The 21,029-nt window shown below is 37.9% G+C and overlaps 1 protein-coding gene across 8 annotated transcripts in view; it reads right to left on the bottom strand.

Moving 5' to 3' along the window:
* Positions 1 to 21,029, bottom strand: part of SEC22A (SEC22 homolog A, vesicle trafficking protein) — a 72,267-nt gene that overhangs the window by 10,252 nt on the left and 40,986 nt on the right. For 7 of the 8 annotated variants that reach the window (XR_001899626.3, XM_003894020.5, XM_009200121.3 and 4 more), the window contains exons 6-7: positions 16,779 to 16,894; positions 3,438 to 3,503 (exon numbers count right to left, since the gene is read on the bottom strand). Coding sequence is in view for 7 of the 8 variants with exons in the window: in XM_003894020.5 (XP_003894069.1) it covers positions 3,438 to 3,503; positions 16,779 to 16,894 (182 nt within the window). In the remaining variant the exon portion in view is untranslated. The remainder of the gene's footprint in view (positions 1 to 3,437; positions 3,504 to 16,778; positions 16,895 to 21,029) is intronic. The other variant, XM_021934129.2, reaches the window with a different exon arrangement.

Below are 21,029 nucleotides of genomic sequence, written 5' to 3'. Positions count from 1 at the left end.
TAAAGAAGGTGTTGCAAGATGTTAACAATTGATGACTCTAAGTATACTGGTTTTTCAACTTTTCAAAGTTTCAAGTTTTCAAAGTAAAACACTGAAGGAACAGGAATAGTCTCTAGTTTCTTCACTGATCCTTTGCTCTATTTGAAATGTTCCATATCAAGATTAATCGTATCGGGCTGAGCTTTGGGCTTCCATAAGCACCTGCATCCTGATGAAAAAGGTGACAAACAATGTAGTAATGGCTTTTCAGATCTGATCTAAAGAGGATTTAAAAATATCCTGATAACTGGAGACAGAGCATGTTATATGGTAAAACATAATTACTTAAGTTTTACTGTGGGGGGAAAAACAGCATTATTATCACCCTGCTCATCATATTTAGAAAGCAGGAAGTTTCATACCTTTCAATGTGAAGGAAATTAGTTTTCTTCTTCTCTTTTTTAAAACATGAATTTATTTAATTCTTTCAAGTAAAAGAACACCTGAGTGACACCACTCTACCATGAGGCAACTCTCAAAACTACCTGAGGCTGTTCTGGCAAATGTAACAGAGGTATGCATATCTACAGCCTGGTAGTCAAGTGCTCTGAAGTCACAGAGATCTGGGTTCAAGTCACTAATAAGCTATAAGAACTGTCTATACCTCAGTGAGGAGGATATAATGGTATATCCTCCTTTTTGTGAGGATTTAATGGTACAATGAATATAAAAGGCTTAACACAAAATAAGAGCTCAATACGTTCTGCCATTATTACTAAGCATTTACAATTACTTAAGACAAAGCAACCAAAACTTATATTTTACAAGAATGATTATTCATAAAATTATATTAAAGCTAATACCTCACAGTTTTAGATAAAAATCAAATGAGATCATGTGTATAGTTATAAAACTGAGTTTATTACATTATAAAAATTACACGAATTAGGAATTTTGCCTAGAGACAGCATGATATAGTAGACAGAACACAATACTCAAAATTAGAGACCCAGAGTTAAATCCTGACTCTACTGCTTTCTGACTATGTGATCTCAGAACAGTACTGAAACTGCCTCAGTTTTCTCACTTTAAAAAATGAGATATTAGCCGGGAGCAGTGGCTCACGCCTGTAATCCTAGCACTTTTTGGGAGGCGGAGGCGGGCAAATCATGAGGTCAGGAGACTGAGACCATCCTGGCTAATATGGTGAAACTCCATCTCTACTAAAAATATAAAAAATTAGCCGGGCGTGGTGGCGGGCGCCTGTAGTCCCAGCTACTCGCGAGGCTAAGGCAGGAGAATGGTGTGAACCCAGGAGGCGGAGCTTGCAGTGAGCCAAGATTGCCCCACTGCACTCCAGCCTGGGCGACACAGCAAGACTCTGTCTCAAAAAAAAAAAAAAAAAGAAAAGAGATATTATCCCTTTTGTGACACGATAGAAATTAAAATAGAAAATACAAGAGGCCAGGCATGGTGGCTCACGCCTGTAATCCCAGCACTTTGGGAGGCCGAGGCGGGTGGATCTCGAGGTCAGGAGATTGAGACCATCCTGGCTAACACGGCGAAACCCCATCTCTACTAAAAATACAAAAAAAAAAAAAAAAAAAAAAATAGCTGGGCGTGGTGACGGGCGCCTGTAGTCCCAGCTACTTGGGAGGCTGAGGCAGGAGAATGGCCTGAACCCGGGAGGTGGAGCTTGCAGTGAGCCGAGATTGCACCACTGCACTCCAGCCTGGGTGACAGAGCAAGACTCTCAGAAAAAAAAAAAGAAAAGAAAAAAATATATACAATATTTCATAAAATTAAAGACTATGTGACATTAACAAATGTAAGTTTTCACATTTCCTGCATGAAATGTCATTCATCATTATTAAATGTCAGATTTGACAGAAAATTTCTGAAGATAATATAAATGGTTAAGAAAATCAAGCAATTTTTTGGCTGGGCGCGGTGGTTCATGCCTGTAATCCTAGCACTTTGGGAGGCCAAGGAGGGTGGATCATGAGTCAGGATATCGAGACTATCCTGGCTAACATGGTGAAATCCCATCTCTACTAAAAATCAAAAAAACTAGCTGGGTATGGTGGCAGGTGCCTGTAGTCCTGGCTACTCGGGAGGGTGAGGCAGGAGAATGGTGTGAACCCCGGAGGCGGAGCTTGCAGTGAGCCGAGATTGCACCACTGCACTCCAGACTCCGTTTAAAAAAAAAAAAAAATCAAGCAGTTTTAAAAAATGGGGCCACTGGAACTAAAATGTCTAATGTCTTTATGTAAAAGTCAAATACATATATTCAAAATATGTCCCCAAAGACGTCCACTGAACTTTAGGTAGTCTTATATTTGCAGTTCTGACTCTTAATATTAATTTTTTTAAATTCAAGCTACAAAAATGTGTCACTTATAAAAAAAGTTAGGTCAAAATGCCTTGCTTGCTGTAACATGTTTTAACAAAGACATTCTTGCATTTGGGTAACCGGTAACTTCCTTTCCTACAAATGTGTGCCTCCTCTGGCCTTGGAAATTTGACTATCAGTCTCCATGTCACCCAGGTGCAAAATCTCTTCCCTCCTTAAGTTTCATAGTCTTCAAGTCCCAGTGAGTCTTCCTTCTCAATGTCTATTTTTTTCTATCCTCACTGCCATTACGATATGTTAGCTTGCATTACTTTCTACCTGTAGTAATAATTTCAAACCATTTCCTTGCTTCCAGTCTCTCTGCTCTTATAGTCCATTCTATTCATTACTGCTAAATTGAATCAGAAAATCCTGCTTTTGCTGTGCCACTCTCTATTCAAAAACTTCCCCCCAAATACAAAATCCTCAGCCTAGAGTATAAGCAGAACCTGGAAGCTGAATGATCAAACACCAGAAAATCTGGTAGTCTTTTTTTTTTTCTTCTTTTTTTTTGAGATGTAGCCTTGCTCTGTTGCCCAGACTGGAGTGCAGTGGCATGATCTCGGCTCACTGCAACCTCCGCCTCCTGGGTTCAAGCAATTCTCCTGTCTCAGCCTCCCAAGTAGCTGGGACTACAGGCATGCATCACCACGCCTGGCTAATTTTTGTATTTTTAGTAGAGGAGTAGAGGCAAGGTTTTACCGTGTTGGCCAGCTGGCCTTGAACTCCTGACCTCAAGTGATCTGCCCAGCTCGGCCTCCCAAAGTACTGGGATTACAGGCATGAGTCACCACACCCAGCCTAGGAGTGGTCTTTACTACCACAGGCAGATGACATACCACCACTGAACCTCAGCACAGGAAAAAGGTTAACATCAGGTTCACTGGGATCTATGTCCACTCAAAATGGAGATGTAGGTCACAAAGTTAAAAGAGGCTCAAATTAAAAGAGAAGCAAAGAACTCAGAGTTTTAATAATTTATTTAAAATGCACAATCAATTGTTAGAATTGATACCTGAAATAAACAATAATGGAAAGTGTTTCTTTAAAATGGAAGAAAACCTACCTGGTAAAGGCAGGCTGCTGTTCCAAGGAAAAATGCAATGATGTAATTAAAATCATCACCATCACTCTGCAAAAGCAAAATAAAAGATTATTTTTGTTTCTGGTGGGAGCCCATTTCCAGAAACAATCCATCAAGATAGGCTATAACAATGTTTACACACAGTCAAAATTGTCACACACTGGTATATAAAAATTCTCAAGAGTCCTAAAATGAAAACATAAAGCACATTCTAAGGCCTAAAGAGTGTGAGGTAGAGGTACAAGTGTTCCTCTACATTTTGGCCACCCCCATCAATTTCATTCCACTCAAAAGAGGAAAACCACTGGGGAAAAGTTCTGACATACTGTTAAAAGCCTCTCATCCTACTACTAAAAAAATCACATACAAATGTACAATGCCCCAGTGGCTGACAAAGTTACTCTGGCTCACTAGGGTCATTACTTGACTCAAATACTGACAAACTTTACTACTAGTAAGTATATCACCGAATTGTCCAATAAAGTAATTTGATACGATTTTCTAAAAAACTGTGAAAACTGAAAAGCTACTATCCACTAGAGTGTGCTAAATCCCAGTAAGAAAAATTAAGACTAATCAGTCTTGCATGCTATGCTAGAAAAACAGCCACCCAGAGGAAAAACAGATACCTCATGCATAGAATGTCTCTGCAAAGAAAACTAATGGAGACAGGTAACAACTCATGCTTTCCTATTCCTTTCTGGTTCTTCTTAAATATCTACATTATCAACTTCTTTCAATGTTTTTATACAGTAAAACATAAAGTCCAGACAGGAGCATTACATTTTTTTTCTCTTCCAGGCAGGAGCATTAATTTGGCCCTTTTCTTATATTAGAGAGAAAAAAATCTCTTTATACGATGAAAACTTCTACAAGACACAGAAGAGTATCTCATTATCATTTCTTCATAAAATAGTATAAAGGGAAAATTCCTTTTGCACTGGTTATTGGGCAACAGAACAGACTGTAAGGCAGAGGAGAGCTGGCTTATCCTAGTGAGAAGATCTTAAAATAGGAACCACTCATCTGTCTGGGATGCTCAGGCCTGTTGCACCCCAGAGACAAGGAAGGTCAACATGAAACCTTTCCAGTGTAATAATTCTAAAACCTTAAATAAGTTCTGCTTGACTATTTTTTCTTTAGTCCTTTAGTTTTTAAATGACCTTTTTTCTGATTATAAAAGTTCATGTTCATTGTAAAGAATCTGGAAAATACAGCCTATACAAAAAAGAAATTAATATAACCTATAAATGCTACAACTCTGGGAAAATTACTTCTAACCTTTTCATGTATTTCCTTTCAGTCTTTTCTGTGTATGTAGATACACTTTTAAAAAATAGATTGATACTTTCATATACTTTTTAGTACTTCACATTACATCATAAACACTTTCCCAAGACAGTAAATATTCCTCAACCACACAATTTGTAATGATTATATAACCTTTAATTGTGGGGATATACTATAATTTACTGTCCTACAATTGGATACTGTATTTTTTCTCTAAATTTCGACTTTCTAACTCTCTTAATCACCATTTTTCTCTTTCTCTTTTCCTTCTTTTTTTTTTTTTTTAATTTATGAAATGGAGTATTGCTGTCACCCAGGCTGGAGTGCAGCGGTGCGATCTTGGCTCACTGCAACCTCCGCCTCCCAGGTTCAAGTGATTCTCCTGCCTCAGACTCCCAAGTAGTTGGGATTACAGGGGCGTGCCACCATGCTTGGCTAAGCTTTTTTTGTATTTTTAGTAGAGATGGGGTTTCACTGTGTTAGCCAGGATGGTCTCGATCTCCTGACCTTGTGATCTGCCCGCCTCGGCCTCCCAAAGTGCTGAGATTACAGGCGTCAGCCACCACGCCCAGCCTTTGTTTATTTTGAGACAGAGTCTTGTTCTATCACCCAGGCTGGAGTGCAGTGGCACGATCTCGGCTCACTGCAACCTCTGCTTCCCATGTTCATGCAATTCTCCTGCTTCAGCCTCCCAAGTATCTGGGATTACAGGCATCCGCCACCATGCCTGGCCAATTTTTGTATTTTTTAGTAGAGTGCGGGGTTTCACCATGTTGACCAGGCTGGTCTTGAACTCCTGACCTCAAGTGATCTGCCTGCCTTGGCCCCCGAAAATGTTGGGATTACAGGCGTGAGCCACCGCGTCTAGCCTTAAATGCCTTTAAAACACTTAGAAGCATATTTTTACAGTCAGTCAGACTTGGGTTCGAATCTTTACTTACAATCTGGGGCAGTTACTTAACTTTAATTTCTTCTTTTGAAAGCTAAAAGTTGTAGAGATTAAGTGAAATAACATTTGCAAATACAAAGAAAAGTAACTGGTACATAGTAAATACTCAGAAACATTCACTAACTCCTCTCTCCCTGGGGTTACTGTCTGCGTCATTTGCAAAATCTTTAATTGATAAAGAGAAGACTGCCTATTAGCCTATTCTTCCATTTAATAAATATTTATTAAGCATTTACAAGCCAGGTACTTTGTTACTATCCCCAGTACAGAAAAGAGTTAAGTCCGGCCAGCACAGTGGCTCATGCCTGTAATTCCAGCACTTTGGGAGGCTGAGGCAGGCGGATCACAAGGTCAGGAGATGGAGACCATCCTGGCTAACACGGTGAAAACCCATCTCTACTAAAAATACAAAAAAATTAGCTGAGCATGGTGGCGGGTGCCTGTAGTCCCAGCTACTCAGGAGGCTGAGGCAGGAGAATGACGTGAACCCGGGAGATGGAGCTTGCAGTGAGCCAAGGTTGCGCCACTGCACTCCAGCCTGGGTGACAGAGCTAGACTCTGTCTCAAAAAAAAAAAAAAAGAAAAAGAAGAGAGTTAAGTCCACATCAACATAAGGAGGTCACTCTAATTAAGAAGGCAGATACGTAAATCAATAATTACCACCCAAAGTAATAACTGATGGCACAGGTGTGTGTAGAGGATACTAAGGGAGCCCAATGGAGACACATCTAATTCTGCATAGAGAAAAAAGAAAGGCCAGGGAAGGCTTCCTAAAGGGAGTAAAGCTTAAAGTCTGGGTCTTAAAGGCTGGTCTTAAAGGCTGAACCAGGTAGACAAGGTAGGAAGAGAATCAAAGGCAAAGGAATTAACATGTACTGTGTCAAAGAGGGAGGAGATTAAGATAACTCAGAGGCTTCTGGTTTAGGCAACGCTTGAATGATACCATGCACTAAGTTGGGCGTATAGGAAGAAAAGTAACTCAAGAGCAGAAAATACTGAGCTCACTGTGGACATGCTATTCTGGAGTTGCTAGTGGGACATCCAAATAATTATATTTAGCAGATATTTCAGTCTGCTTCAGGAAAGAGTTTGATCCAGAGATCTAACTTGGCAGTCTTCTATTTTAATAGTAGTTAGTTAAACAAAAGGCCTATGACAACCAAGTAAAAATCTCAATTCTTGATTAGCTCCTAGATGAGAGAGAGGAACAAAACACTATATAGAACACTCTGGGGGCAACTGTGGAAATTTGAATACAGATTTTCTATTAGGTAATACTATACCAATGTTAAATTTCTTTGGTGTGATTAAGAGGATTATGATTACGTAAAAGAATATCTTAGCCCTTAAGACATACATATTGAATTCAATTTTGCAATAAACTGAGATGATACCTACAATGTTAACTTTCAAATGACTCAGTAAAAAAAAAAAAAAAAGAAAGAAAGAAGGAAAATGGTAGGTAGGTATATGGGGTGGATGTTAATTCTACTGTTCTTTAAACTTTTCTGTAAGTTTGAATTATTTCAAAATAAGATGTTATGTGGTGCAGGGAAAGGAAAACACAAATATTTAATACACAGTTATGCAGCCACTAAAAAGAACAGAATAGGTCTCTGTGTACTGATGTGAAATAATCTCCTACATATTTTTAGACTTAAAAAGATGCAAATTAGTATTGAGTATGTTATCATTTCTATAAAAATTTTTTAAATAATTGCATAAGTAAATATATAAATACCTATATACTAGCATATGCACATAATCTCCCTAGAAGGATGACTCTGAGGAAGAAAATTGGGAGATAATTACTTTTCTGTAAAAATATCAACTCTTATAGGCTTTGAAATTTTTCAAGCGCATATTTTACTGCATGTGTGTGTGTGTTTATGTATATATATGTGTATTTTTTCAAAAAGGCCATTATGAAAGTAACCAAGAAGAAGGCATGGAGTTGGAAGAATACAAAGCCAAGGACAGAATACTGGAGAATGCCACTATATAAAGGACAGGTGGAGGAAGAAAGTCTATCAAATAAACTGAGGAATAGGAAGAGAAACAAGGAAACAAAACAAAACAAAACAAAATGGGAGAAAACGGTTTCACAAAAATGAATGGATAAGAGATTTGTCAAGAAGAAAAATGTAAATACATTAAACTATTAACAGTGATTTGTGCCTATGTTTCCTGAAATAAAATTTATTTTTTGAAATTAAACAAGGAAATGTTTAAAAGGAAGAACATAATGACAGATGAGGCAGAGAGGGTACATAAGACTCGACTCTAAAGAGTAGCTGCTGTATTTGGCAACTGAAAGGACACTGGTGAGCTTAATGGTGGATATCTAAGAGAATTACAGGAGTAGAAAAGACATCATAGTAGACTAAGAAATAGAGCGCAAAGGAACAAGACAACAAACATATTCTACTCTCTCAAAAAATTAGAAGAGAGCATATGTAAAGAGGCTTTTTTGGTTTTGTTATTTTTTTGTTTTTTTAAAGAACAGCAGGGCTGAGGGAAACGAGCCAGTAGGGAAGCGCAGATGAAATGTAGGTGAAGGAATAGCCAGAGGTTGGAAGGTGGGCAGAGGACAGCAGCAGGGACAAAAGTGGGGGTGGACAGTGCTGGGGAAACAGAGACAGGGAGAAAGGCAGAGGAGGGGAAGAAGAGGGCAGAGGTAAGGAGTTCCAATACAAATCTTTATGAATGTCACTATTCACCTTTAGGGGATACTAGAGTACCAATGTATTGCTCTGAAAAGAAATAAAGTAAATTTTCTTTTAAAGATAAGGATGGGGCCAGGAGCAGTGGCTCATACTATAATCTTAGCACTTTGGGAGGCCAAGATGGGAGAACTGTTTGAGGCCAGGAGTTTAAGACCAACCTGGCCAACATAGCGAGACCCTGTCTCTTTACGAAAAAGATGAGGATGAAGGTAAACAAAAGCCTCATATAGTAGCCACACAATGTATTAGGAGGATACTATTAAAATGTTTATAATAATTGGGGAACATTTACTTTTTAATATTAAGTGAAAAAAAGGACATAATGGATATATGTGCCTATATGAAAATTTGGGGATAATTTTTATTTTATTCTTTATACATTTCACCCAATTCTTTTTTATGTTATTTTTATTTATTTATAACTTTTTTATTTTCTTTCTCCATTTTTAAATGTTATTTAATCTTTATTATCTTCTATTTCACGGCACTGTCTCGTATGATCCCCTAATTCTTTAACAATGAATTAGCATATAATCAGAAAAAATACTTTTATTTCTTTTGAATGAAAGTAGACACCACATCTTAGCATAGATATGTCACTAAATAAACGAAAAAATTCTGTTAAGTATTAGCAGGGACATAATTTCTTTTCTTTTTTTTTTGAGATGGAGTCTTGCTCTGTCACCCAGGCTGGAGTGCAATGGCGTGATCTTCGGCTCACTACAACCTCCGCCTCCCGGGTTCAAGCAATTCTCCTGGCTCAGCCTCCCAAGTAACTGGGATTACAGGCCCCTGCCACCGCGCCCAGTTAATTTTTATATTTTTAGTAGAGATGGGGTTTCACCATATTGGCCAGGCTGGTCTCTTGGCCAGGCTGGTCTCGAACTCCTGACCTCGCGATCCACCTGCCTCGGCCTCCCAAAGTGCTGGGATTACAAGCGTGAGCCACCGTGCCTGGCCAGCAGGGACATAATTTCTTTAAAAGGTATTAACAAGTCTATAGGAAAGAAGATAAGAAATAAAAGCAAGTTGATGATTTCTGCTTTGTAGAAGCTTTTACAAACAATTTTAGAATCAGAGAAATCTTAGACTGCCTGTCCTAAGACCTAAGAAATGGTCCCTGGGCTTATGTAGTCTAAAACCTTCATTTTGCAGAATTGCAAGATGAGATACAAGAAGGTAAAATAACCCATGTAGGGTCACAAAGTTAGTTACTGGCAGATGGGACCCAGGTATTTTAACTTCCAGGCCAGAATTTCTACTGAGATATCAGAAGATTCCATTTGTTTTCTAATGTGCCATATGCAAATTACTTTCAGTTTGGTATTAGCCTAATTAATGTAATCATTTCAAGGTTGATCCTTAAAGAAATACATGTAATATAAGCCAAGTTTATGCCTTCATAAGGTATCAATTCACAAGAAACTTATTACCATCTCTAAACTCAGCAAAGTTAGGAAGTGAAAATACTCTAATTTATATATTACTGTGGACACCAAAATAAACTTATGAACTTAAAAAAACTATACCCATCCTAAGCCTCCCCAGTCTAAACTTAGATACTAAGAAGAACTTCAGTGCTACATATTTGAATAAATCCCTTGCTATCACCCTATGAGGCAGTTAATAATCTGGAAGAAACAAACTTGTGCTGAATCTTCAAACACCATTAATAATATATAAGAATGCTGATTCATGTGGGTCCTCAAATTTAAATGAGCCTCAAGATACTAGAGATAAATGTAGCAGCCATTTCTAGCATTCGAAAAGAGTGTTTAGAATTCATGGCTTTAAAAAAGTAAGCTTTAATGTCTATATATTACTCACACTCAGGAAATACATGACATATTTTCAGTCAGATCTAAAATTATAATTCCCAAATAAGTCCTTTGCTCTTAAATCAAGTATCAGAGAAGCAGTAAGCCCACTCAATCTGGGGTACTGCCCTTCCCCCTCTCCTATCACCACTGTGATATGAGTAACACCACTGTAGGTAACTTCAAAATAGATTAAACTTTAAGTCCTGTGTCCTGGGATTTACACTCAAGTCTTCAGAGCAGACCACCTCAGAAAGTTCTACCTTTACTAACCACAAATTATCTAGAGTGACATTTGAGATTATTCCTAATGAAAATGTAATGATCAACCAGAAAGAAGGCTAAGAGTATGTCTTAAGACTAATGGCTTTAGTGAAGATAAAAAGGATCTTTTATCCAATATAAGTTGTGAACAATGATAAAACAGACTTCAATAAGGGAAAATTAAAAGTAAGAGACCTCTGGTTCCCAATTTTGTATGTATTTTCTTTCAGGTTAAGTCGGGCTAAGGATGTACTTGGAAAATTACTCTAGTTTGCACTCCTGAACCTATCTGGTTTAAAGCTCTTAAGTTTATCATTGTATCCATTTACATTCTGACATTTCATTTTCTCCTTTTGTTCACTTATCATCCATTCCATCTTTTAGGACACAGAATCTTTACAAGGCAGATAATTCTAACACTAATATAGTGCTCCTTCATTTATCTTCACAGTGGGAAAAGGAAAGGAAAAATATTTCCAAGCACCCGTCACTTACCACAACATCGTACTCAATGCAGATATAAAGTCTTCAATAACTGGAACAATGGGAGTTTCTACTTTTGGTCAAGTGGATTTGCAAGGTACTGATTTTCATTTAGGTGAGAGGATCAGAATTTGCTGGAAAATCTTTTAAAACTACCTATGAGTGACAAACTACTTGTGGACTACATTATCCCCAACTTTGTATTCTGTTGTTTCCTTGCTCCTCTGAGAATCACTCTCAGGAACCTCAACTACTAAATGAGCGTACGTGGAATACTTCAGGTGGGTTATGGCTGAACAGACTTTAAATGCTAAGGGAACACAGAGGCGGGTACCAATGCCCTCATTTTCCAGATAGCTAAGAATCCCATATGAACCAATTCACTGTTCCCTGAATCAGCTAAGTAAGAAATGTTGGAGTAATTTAGTCTAAGACAAAAGAAAAGATTCTGTATCCACCATCAGAAACATACAAGCCTATACACAGAGTTCCCAAATTATAAATGATCTACTAATAAAGACCACTCTAACCTTTTCCCCATTCATAATTTATACCCCATGCTTCTTTCACACTCCACCACCATAGTTGTGACGAACTGTTTTAAATAAACAACAACAACAACAACAAAAATCTCTTTAAGTTTCTAGGGAAACTGAAATCTAACATGGGGCAGGAAGAAGTTGCAATGCTCTGCAAAATGTTCAGGCTCCCCCACAAACATATTTACCTTTACTTTGCTTGAAATGTTTGTTGCTTAAAAATCTACTAATTAAGTTAACAAAACTTGTCTTTTTTTTCTGCTTACATAACAGGTGCTAATAAATATTATTTAAAATGTGAGTGAAATATTCATGATTCAAAAATTAAAAGTAATATATAAAAGATACATATAAATATATACCAGCAAAAGTTTCATTCCCACCAATTTTCCATCTGTCCAGTTCCCAACATGTTCATTAGTCTCTTATCTTTCTAGAGTTTCTTTATGCAAATTAAAATATATTGTCGTTCCACCAAGCTATCCTAGGTGAGGAGACTTGGGCTGAGCTGGCAGGGACTGGTGGGTGCTAGGCCAGAGGACCTGGTATGGCTGTCTCTCACTGGCTTTCTCAAAATGGCCATTGTTCTGAGAGGGCATAAATTTGTACATGTAACCTTGAAACATGAATTCCTGATTTCAGGCTCCATTATGGCGGGGACTCTAATATCCTCACCTGGCCTGTGTGCAGGGGAAGGCTCAGTCCCTCCACAGGAAGAGAAGGCCCAATCTACTGCTTCCTAAGAATGGGATGGGCACAACAGGTTCTACTGTAACTGCCAAGTGAAGCAACACCTAACTAAAGAATATCAAAGCCCAGAGTGAGAACATTCCTCCCTTTCCAGTTTTCCTCCAATTTCTTCTTCTTTTTTTCTTTCTTATTGAGACAGAGTCTCACTTTGTCGTCAGGCTGAGTGCAGTGGCGTGATCTCAGCTCACTGTAACTTTGCCTTCCATGTTCAAGCAATTCTCCTGCCTCAGCCTCCCAAACAGCTGGGACTATAGGCGCGCGCCACCAGACCCAGCTAATTTTTGTATTTTTAGTAGAGATGGGGTTTTACCATGTTGGGCAGGATGGTCTAAATCTCTTGACCTCGTGATCCACTTGCCTCAGCCTCCCAAAGTGCTGGGATTATAGGTGTGAGCAACTGCGCCCGGCCCCTCCAACTTCTTATTTTGGAGAAAGTCTATGTTTTAATGATGGATTTTTAAAATAGACTTTTTAAGAGCAGTTTTAGGTCTACAGAAAATTAAGCAGAGAGTTCCACATATTTTTCTTCTCTCCTCTGCCCCTGATTTCTGACAAAGAGCTCCTAAAACCCTTGTAAATAAAGATGCTAGGAGACTCTTGTTTCCATATCTGATCTTTTTTGTTTTGTTCCATTTGGTCATTGACCCTGGTTTTGACACAGGGTCCTTTGTAATTTCTTGAGTGATAAGAGCATGTGAGGCTGGACAAGGTGGCTCACACCTGTAATTCCAGCACTTTGGGAGGTCAAGGCGGGTGGATCACTGGAGGTCAGGAGTTCGAGACCAGCCTGACCAACATGGTGACACCCCATCTCTACTAAAAATACAAAATCAGCTGGGTGTGGTGCTGCACATCTGTAATCCCAGTTACTCAGGAGGCTGAGGCAGGAGAATCGCTTGAACCTGGGAGGCAGAGGCTGCAGTGAGCCGAGATCGTGCCATTGCCCTCTAGCCTGGGCAACAGGACGAGACTCTATCTTCATTCATTCATTCATATATATATAAAAAACAGCATCTGACACAGAACTCCTAAATCCCTTGGAGTTTCCCAGGTAATAAGAGCATCTTTTATTCTAATCAGGTAATATTTGGTGGGATCCTAGATGGGGGCTGGTTACCACAAAGACCAAACCATGATTAGAAGCTAATAACTTTAAGTCCTACCCCCACCCTCCGGGGAGGGGAGAGAAACTAGAGATTGAATTAATAATCAATCATGCCTACATGAAGAACCCTCCATAAAAATCCCTAAAAGATGGTGTTCACAGAACTTCTGGGTGGGTGCCATGTGCCAGGAAGGTGACAAGCCCCAACTCCATGAGGATAGAAGTTCCTGTGCTCAGGACTCTTTCAGACCTTCCCCTATGTACCTCTTTATGGCTATTCACCTTTATTCTTTGTAATTTCCTTCATAATAAATCAGTAAACATATTTCCCTGAGTTCTGTGAACCACTCTAGTAGATTATTGAATCCAAGGAGGGGGTTGTGGGAACTTCCAATTGGTGACAACCTGAACTTGCAACTAGCATCTGAGGTGGGAGCATTCTCGTGGGACTGAACTCTTTACCGGTGATGTCTGGGTTAACTCCAGGCAGATAGTGTTAAAAGTGATGTGAATTAAGGGACATCTAGCTGGTACTGGGGAATTTGTTGATGTGAGAAAACCTCCCACACATCTCGTGTCAAAAATGAAGTTCTGGAAGTATTGAGAATCGTGAGAGTACAGAAGCAAACAGTCTGTTTTTCCCTATACACCAGGTGCTTGCTTTTCCACATGAACTTTAGAATCACTGTTAATATCCATAAAATAACTTGTTGAAATTTTGATTGGGATTGTACTGAATCTACAGACCAAGTTGGGAAGAAACGACACCTAAAAAATATTGAGTCTCCCTGTTTATAAACATGGAACATCTCTCCATTTATTTAGATCTTCTTTATTTGATCAGAGTGTTACCATTTTCCTCATAAAGATCTTGTACATACATTGTTAGATTTATTCTGAAGTGTCTCTTTTTGTTTGGTGTCACTATACATGGTATTGTATTTTTAATTTCAAATTTTAATTCTTTGTAGGTATATAGGAAAGCAATTGAGTTTTGTCTATTAACTTCATATCCTGCAGTCTTGCTATAATTACTTATTAATTCCAGGCTTTTGCTATTGTTGTTGATTTGGGGCATATTCTACATAGAAAAAGAATCAACAATATTATACATAGTCACGTCATCTGTGAACAAAGACAGCTTTATTTTTCCCTTCCTAATCTGTATATCTTTTATTTCCTATTCTCATCTTATTGCATCAACTAGAACTTCCAGTATGACGTTGGACAGAGTGGTAAGTAGGGACATCCTTGCCCTGTTCCTAGTCTTAGGGGGAAGCATCAGTTTCTCACCATTAAAGATGACGTTAGCTGTAGGTTCTTTCAATAGATGCTGTTTACCAAATTGAGGATGTTTCCCTCTATTCCTAGTTTGCTCCAAGATTTTATGATGTATGGGGTTTGGATTTTGTCAAATGCTTTTTCTGTACCTACTGATATGATCATGTGATTTTTCTTCTTTAGCCTGTTGATGTAATGGATTAATTGGCTTCTAATAGTGACTAGCCCTGCATACCTGGGATAAATTCTACTTGGTTGTGGTGTTATTTTTGCACATTGTTGGATACAATTTGATAGTATTTTGTTGAGGATTTTCTACCTATATTCATGGTCTGTAAAGTCATCTTTTAAAAATATATAATAGGCTGAGAAATCTCAGAGCTGTCAGTCAGTTACACTTAAGTGGTAATTAATCAGATTATTGTTCTTCCGAAACCTAAAACTCTATCAATTGCAATGAGCCAGAGACATTACTGATCAGAGGGAAGACAAGGAACAATTAAGAAACAAGGTAGGCTTTAGCCTGTTGCAGTATCTCAAAAGCAAAAAGCTGTAATTTATACTACTTTCCTCAGTTTTTAAGTTTTAAATCAGAGGAGAAAAAAAGAAATCCACCCAAGAAGAGGAGGGATATAAGATCTGAGTGGCTGAAATAAATTATTGTTCCCTTAAACTGGTTTTGTGAAATACAATAGCCTTGTCTGAATTTTAACTTAAAGGTAATGCAGTCTAAGCCCCAGGTTCCATAACTTGTATACTGTTTTATAAGTCAAAGATAGTGAGGCTCTGCGGTGGTCAATATTTTCTCTACCCAAGCCCAAGCCTGCTTCACCAACAACTCTTCACACCCCTATACTACTGTTATTTCTACTATGTTGAGTACAAAAAAAAAAGAAAAAAGAAAGAAAAAAAAGTATCTTATTTATAAGCTTTTTCTATCAGCAATCTCCAAATTGCCTTTCTTTCTTCTTTTTGTTAGGTAATCTAAACAGCTGAAAACCGAACTCCTTCTGCTGGAATAAATCTGATCTGGCATGTGGATAAGAAATAGGCCAAGGGAAGGCAGCTGGCTGTTCTGTGCCTAAAAGGGGAGAGGAGCTTTAACCTGCAGGCAAAGGGTGTTTGGAAGAGGAATTAGGAAGTCATAACATATCCTTTAGGAACAGCTCTGCTGCTGGAACCTGTGATGTCATCTGCTGTTGGCTTTACATGGCTAAATAGATGCAGAAAGATACCCTCTGAGGGTTCCCCAAAGTAACAGCAATTTAAAAACAGAATATAAAGTATGTTGAGTGGATTTTTACAAATGGTATTCTGTACTTAATGCTGACCAACGAAAGAGGACTGATTTATAATGTGGGAGTGTCAAGAGTTCTTCAGAGAAAGTGAATAGAAATACAGGAAAGGAAAGCTGTGCAGTGTCAAATGTGCTAACCTTGAAGAAAATTTCAAAAAGTTTACAAAAAGTGTAAGAGAAAAAATTAGCATATTCTGATAGCTATAGTTTCTGAAAAGAACTCCACTTGAAAATGAAATAGCTAGAAATATCTGAATAAATTTGTGGTTTTCCAGGAAGCTCAAGTTTTAAGAAGCCACTAACAAAAAAAGAAAAAGGAGCAGATGAACTAAGTAGGGAATACGCAGAAGTGGAACAAACACAGCCCACGTGTGCCCTCTTCATTCTTCCACTGCTGTCTGTCTGGTCAGATCTTTCCAGGGCCCGCTCAACTCTCCTCCACAAAACCTTCCTTCTCCAATCCTGATTATACTGACCTCTCCCCCTTCCCAACTCTGTGTATTTGGCAATTACTTCCTTGCCTCCCCAGTTCAACTTTCAGTTATGAGACTGCAAGGCCTATGTCACACACATCTTGGGGTCCCCAGAGTGCCTATAGTGCCTCCTAAAGAGCAGATGATAAATAAACATGTGATGATGCAATCAAAGAAGCCAACCAGTGCTTTTAGAACAAAGGAGGCTAAAGCAGCTATAAAAAAAAAAAAACACAGATTTTGAGCTTGCACTGTAAATTATACTAATACCCAATCCAATTCAAATCAATTACATAACAAGTAGAATGAACAGGCGCAGTCACCTGAAATTGCAAAAATAGCACAGTACCTGCAGGAGACTTTCTATAGCATGAAAGCCTCGAATTAAATTCAGAGCTCCACATAAAAGACTAAGGATAAATCCTACAATCCCTGACAGAGTTGCTGGTTCCAGTCGCTGGTGAGCTGGAAAATAAAATAAATAGTTAGAAATGAACACCAATATCTCACAAATGAACTTAGGTAAAACAGAAATTCACTGCTCAACTTAAATGGGTCAAACAGATACTTCATAGAATTATTTAACAACATATATTCACAATTAAATGCTGTTATAAAATGAAAAATGCTTGACAACATAAAAGCTTCATTTCCCTGAAAAATTAACCTTTCTCTTTTTTTTTTTTTTTTTGAGACAGGGTCACGATCACAGCCCCTTACAAGCCTCAAACTCCAGGGCTCAAGTGACCCTCGTGCCTCAGATTCCCGACTCTCTACGATTACAGGCATGTGCCACCGTGCCTGGCTAATTTTTTCTTTCTTTTTTATTATTATACTTTAAGTTCTATACTTTAAGTTTCTTTCTTTTTTATTATTATACTTTAAGTTCTAGGTTACATGTGCACAACGTGCAGGTTTGTTACATATGTATACATGTGCCATGTTGGTGTGCTGCACCCATTAACTCGTCATTTACATTAGGTATATCTCCTAATGCTATCCTTCCCCCCTCCCCCCTCCCCACAATAGGACTCGGTGTGTGATGTTCCCCTTCCTGTGTCCAAGTGATCTCATTGTTCAATTTCCACCTATGAGTGAGAACATGCGGTATTTGGTTTTCTGTTCTTGTGATAGTTTGCTGAGAATGATGGTTTCCAGCTGCATCCATGTCCCTACAAAGGACACAAACTCATCCTTTTTTATGGCTGCATAGTATTCCATGGTGTATATGTGCCACATTTTCTTAATCCAGTCTGTCACTGATGGACATTTGGGTTGATTCCAAGTCTTTGCTACGGTGAATAGTGCCGCAATAAACATACGTGTGCATGTGTCTTTCTTTTTGTAGAGACAGGGCCTCACTATGTTGTCCAGGCTGGTCTTCAACTCCCAGCCTCAAGTGATCCTCTGGCCTTGGCCTCCCAAAGTGCTGGTATTACAGGCATGAGACATTGCATCTGGCCTTTCTCTACATTTTTAACAAAGACATGTAACTTGCATTTGGGATAGACAGTGCTAAGGAATGCTCACAACTGGCAGCAAATCATTTAGAAAAAACTTACTGCATAAATATGTCTACTATTTGCAAGTAGGTGCAAGTATTTGTAAAGGTGACTTTGCTTGGAAATTCATCGAATAATCCTGCTTTTGCTGAAAATGCTTAGGAAACATTTTTAAGTACAAACATAGCTTACTTTTAAACAAAACTTTCCTTTATCTGGGTTCTAGGGCTATATCACTGGATATGTGTGAAAGCTCATATATAATCAGCAATCTGAACTCCAAAACAGAATAGTCTTATAGCTATAAAGTTCCTGGTCCTCTGAATAACACTGGAAGGTAAAAATGATAAAACACCAGCTGAAGAAGTGACCATTTTATTTTCACAAATACATTCCCTTATCTTCCAGGGCTTTAGCAGCGTAAGAGTTATACAATAGCTTCCCTTCATCATCATCTTACGCTTAATAGAATTAACAACAGGGTCTACATGAAAACACAAAACTAAATACATAATCATCTAGACCTCAAACAGGAGACAGAGGGAAAGAGAAGACAAAAGAATCACATTTAGAGTATTTTATTTAAATCACTGAAGTGTAAACGCCCTAACAATTAAGTTAATGAGGTGGAATATTAATATAAGGGCGGGCTTAAATCTCTGCAACTTATATTCAGCCATTACAGCAGAACATCTTCCCTAAACGATTACAAAAACACAAGAATCCACATATCACAAAAAAGTATTTATTCCCCAAGTTCAGCAGAAAGTGCTTAAATAACATTTTCTTAAACTTCTTTGGTGCCCAAGCTGTCTGCTCTCAATTTCCTTGAGATTTTACTATGACAATAGAAAATTAAATGTCTCTATTCAACATTGCTTCCAAGTGTTATATCAGTAAAGAAAAAAAAAAATTTCACAATTTAAAAATCTATCTAATTGGTCTATACATTAATTATGTTTTGCAGCCTCCCTCCCCACCCCTTTTCAGTAGTGAGTAAGGGAGAACTGGCCTGTACTAAAAAAGGAAATTCTTAATAGAGGTCTCAAGAATAAAACCACCTGGCAACTGAATAGGTTACATAAATCACACTCCAAAGTATATAAAACAAGTTTACCTTACCAAAAACCTCAAATAATATTCTGTATTATAACCAAAAAAACCTTAGCTTTTTAAGTCAAGTAAGGTGTAGCCATTATTCAATGGAAAAATATTACCATTTTAGTGTATTGATGAATACCTATTTAAGAAATAAAAAATACATATATGTAAATTAAATATTTCTTAAATTTCTAACATTTGCCTCTTAGCCTGAGAACACTCTTTATAATGATAGTATACCACTTATAAATTATTTCAAAATGACCAAAAATATTTAAAGGCATAAAAGCCTTTAAAAAGCATAAGCCTCCTTTAATAAGAACACAGTACACCTTTGATGAAGGACAGGCTGGCGTTGTGCCAAATCACTGTGGGGAAGAAATTCTAGAGATTCCCCCACTTCCACCCCCACCCACTTCCCAGGTTCTGTGGCTTGTACCTTGAGAAGTTATCAAGAGAATACTTCATCTGCCCACAATACAAGAAGGTGACACTCCTTAAGAATAATTTCTCATTTTAACAAACTGAACTAGATATTAACCACATTTTAATGTATTAGCTATTTATGCTTTTTTTTTTTACTTCAGTAAAACAGATTTTAGATCCACTATTATCCAAAAATGCTTAATTTGGCACTATTCTAGGTACTATAATATTTGGTGTACAGTATTTGTAACAGTAACAAATGAGAGCCAGTGTAGAAAAACAATAATTTTGCTGACTCCAAAGCAGTGTCACCTGGTCAGTTTTTGTTTTGCTTTTGTTATTATTGCCTTCTGCTACAATGTCTTTTCTTTAGTCTCCTTGAACCCAAGGATGGCATGTTGATAACAAAATTCAATGTTTCTGAAAATGTACCAATGGTTTATGGAGACTCTGCAAAAGTTCCTAAAGAAGTAAGAATAAATCCCTTGGAAACAAAGGGCTACTGGTTTCAGTAAATTAATATATTTATTTGGTAAATACTTTCTGGCCTGGTTCTGTGTAAGATGCTATGCTTTAGAAGATACAAAAATTGAATTACATGTTCCGTCCTCAAGGCACTTCTAGTCTTTTACAAAAGAGATAAAACAGATAAGTATATGAAGGTAATAAGCATTCTAAGCTAAAAGAGGCAAGGAATGATGAAGTTGAAAGATAAAGGGGAGGGTGGTGACTAGAACCAGGAAAGATCTTTGAAGATAGATAAAATGTAGTCAAGTACAAAGGAGAAGAAATGCATTCCATGCAGAGAAAAGAACGTGAATGTGATGGAGATGGAAATGGGAGAAACAAATAACAAAACATCAACTACTACTACTACTACCACCAACAGTGACTGCTCTCAACACTATATACTTGGTCTCACTTTATCCTTCCAACAACCCAATGCAGTAGGCACTATAATTATCCTGCTCCCCTTCCCCAGAATAGGAAAGGTTTAGGGACATTAAATAATTTGCTCAAGGGCACAAAGTAAGTACATGAACTGGATTTAGATGCTTCCGGAATTCATGTTCTCAGCCATTCTGCTATAGGGCATTGCTAGTGGTTTGGTTTGGTTCAAAGCGATGTTTGTGAAAAGTGGGGAGAAATAAGGTCAGAAAGGGAGGTGGACACAAATTGATAGATAGTATACAATTCTAGGCTAAGAATTATGGAAAATTAGACAATGCGGAACCACTGAAGAACAAGAGTCTCATATGATGAAGGTTATACTTAAAGAATATTAATCTATTAATGGGTTGTAAAGAGATCAAAAGTAAGGGAAGGAGAAATAATATTTTTCTGAGTACCTTCTCACTAACCACACATTGTCCCATTTACCCTTCAGAACTGCATACTTCATTGATGAGGTAGAAATGACTAACTTCTCTGTGACTGAACTGGAATGACTAATTTTTCTGTGCCTAAACTTTCTCATCTGTAAAGTAAGATTAAATAAGTTTCTATAAGTCAGACAGCCAGAAGGACCATCTTCACAATTAGCACTTAGGTCTATCTGACTGCAGAGCCCA

This window comes from Papio anubis, chromosome 2, assembly GCF_008728515.1.
Source record: "Papio anubis isolate 15944 chromosome 2, Panubis1.0, whole genome shotgun sequence".
NCBI classification, from domain to species: Eukaryota; Metazoa; Chordata; class Mammalia; order Primates; family Cercopithecidae; genus Papio; species Papio anubis.
Note: the sequence above shows the minus strand (reverse complement) of the source record. Positions and strands in the feature narration are given on the sequence as shown.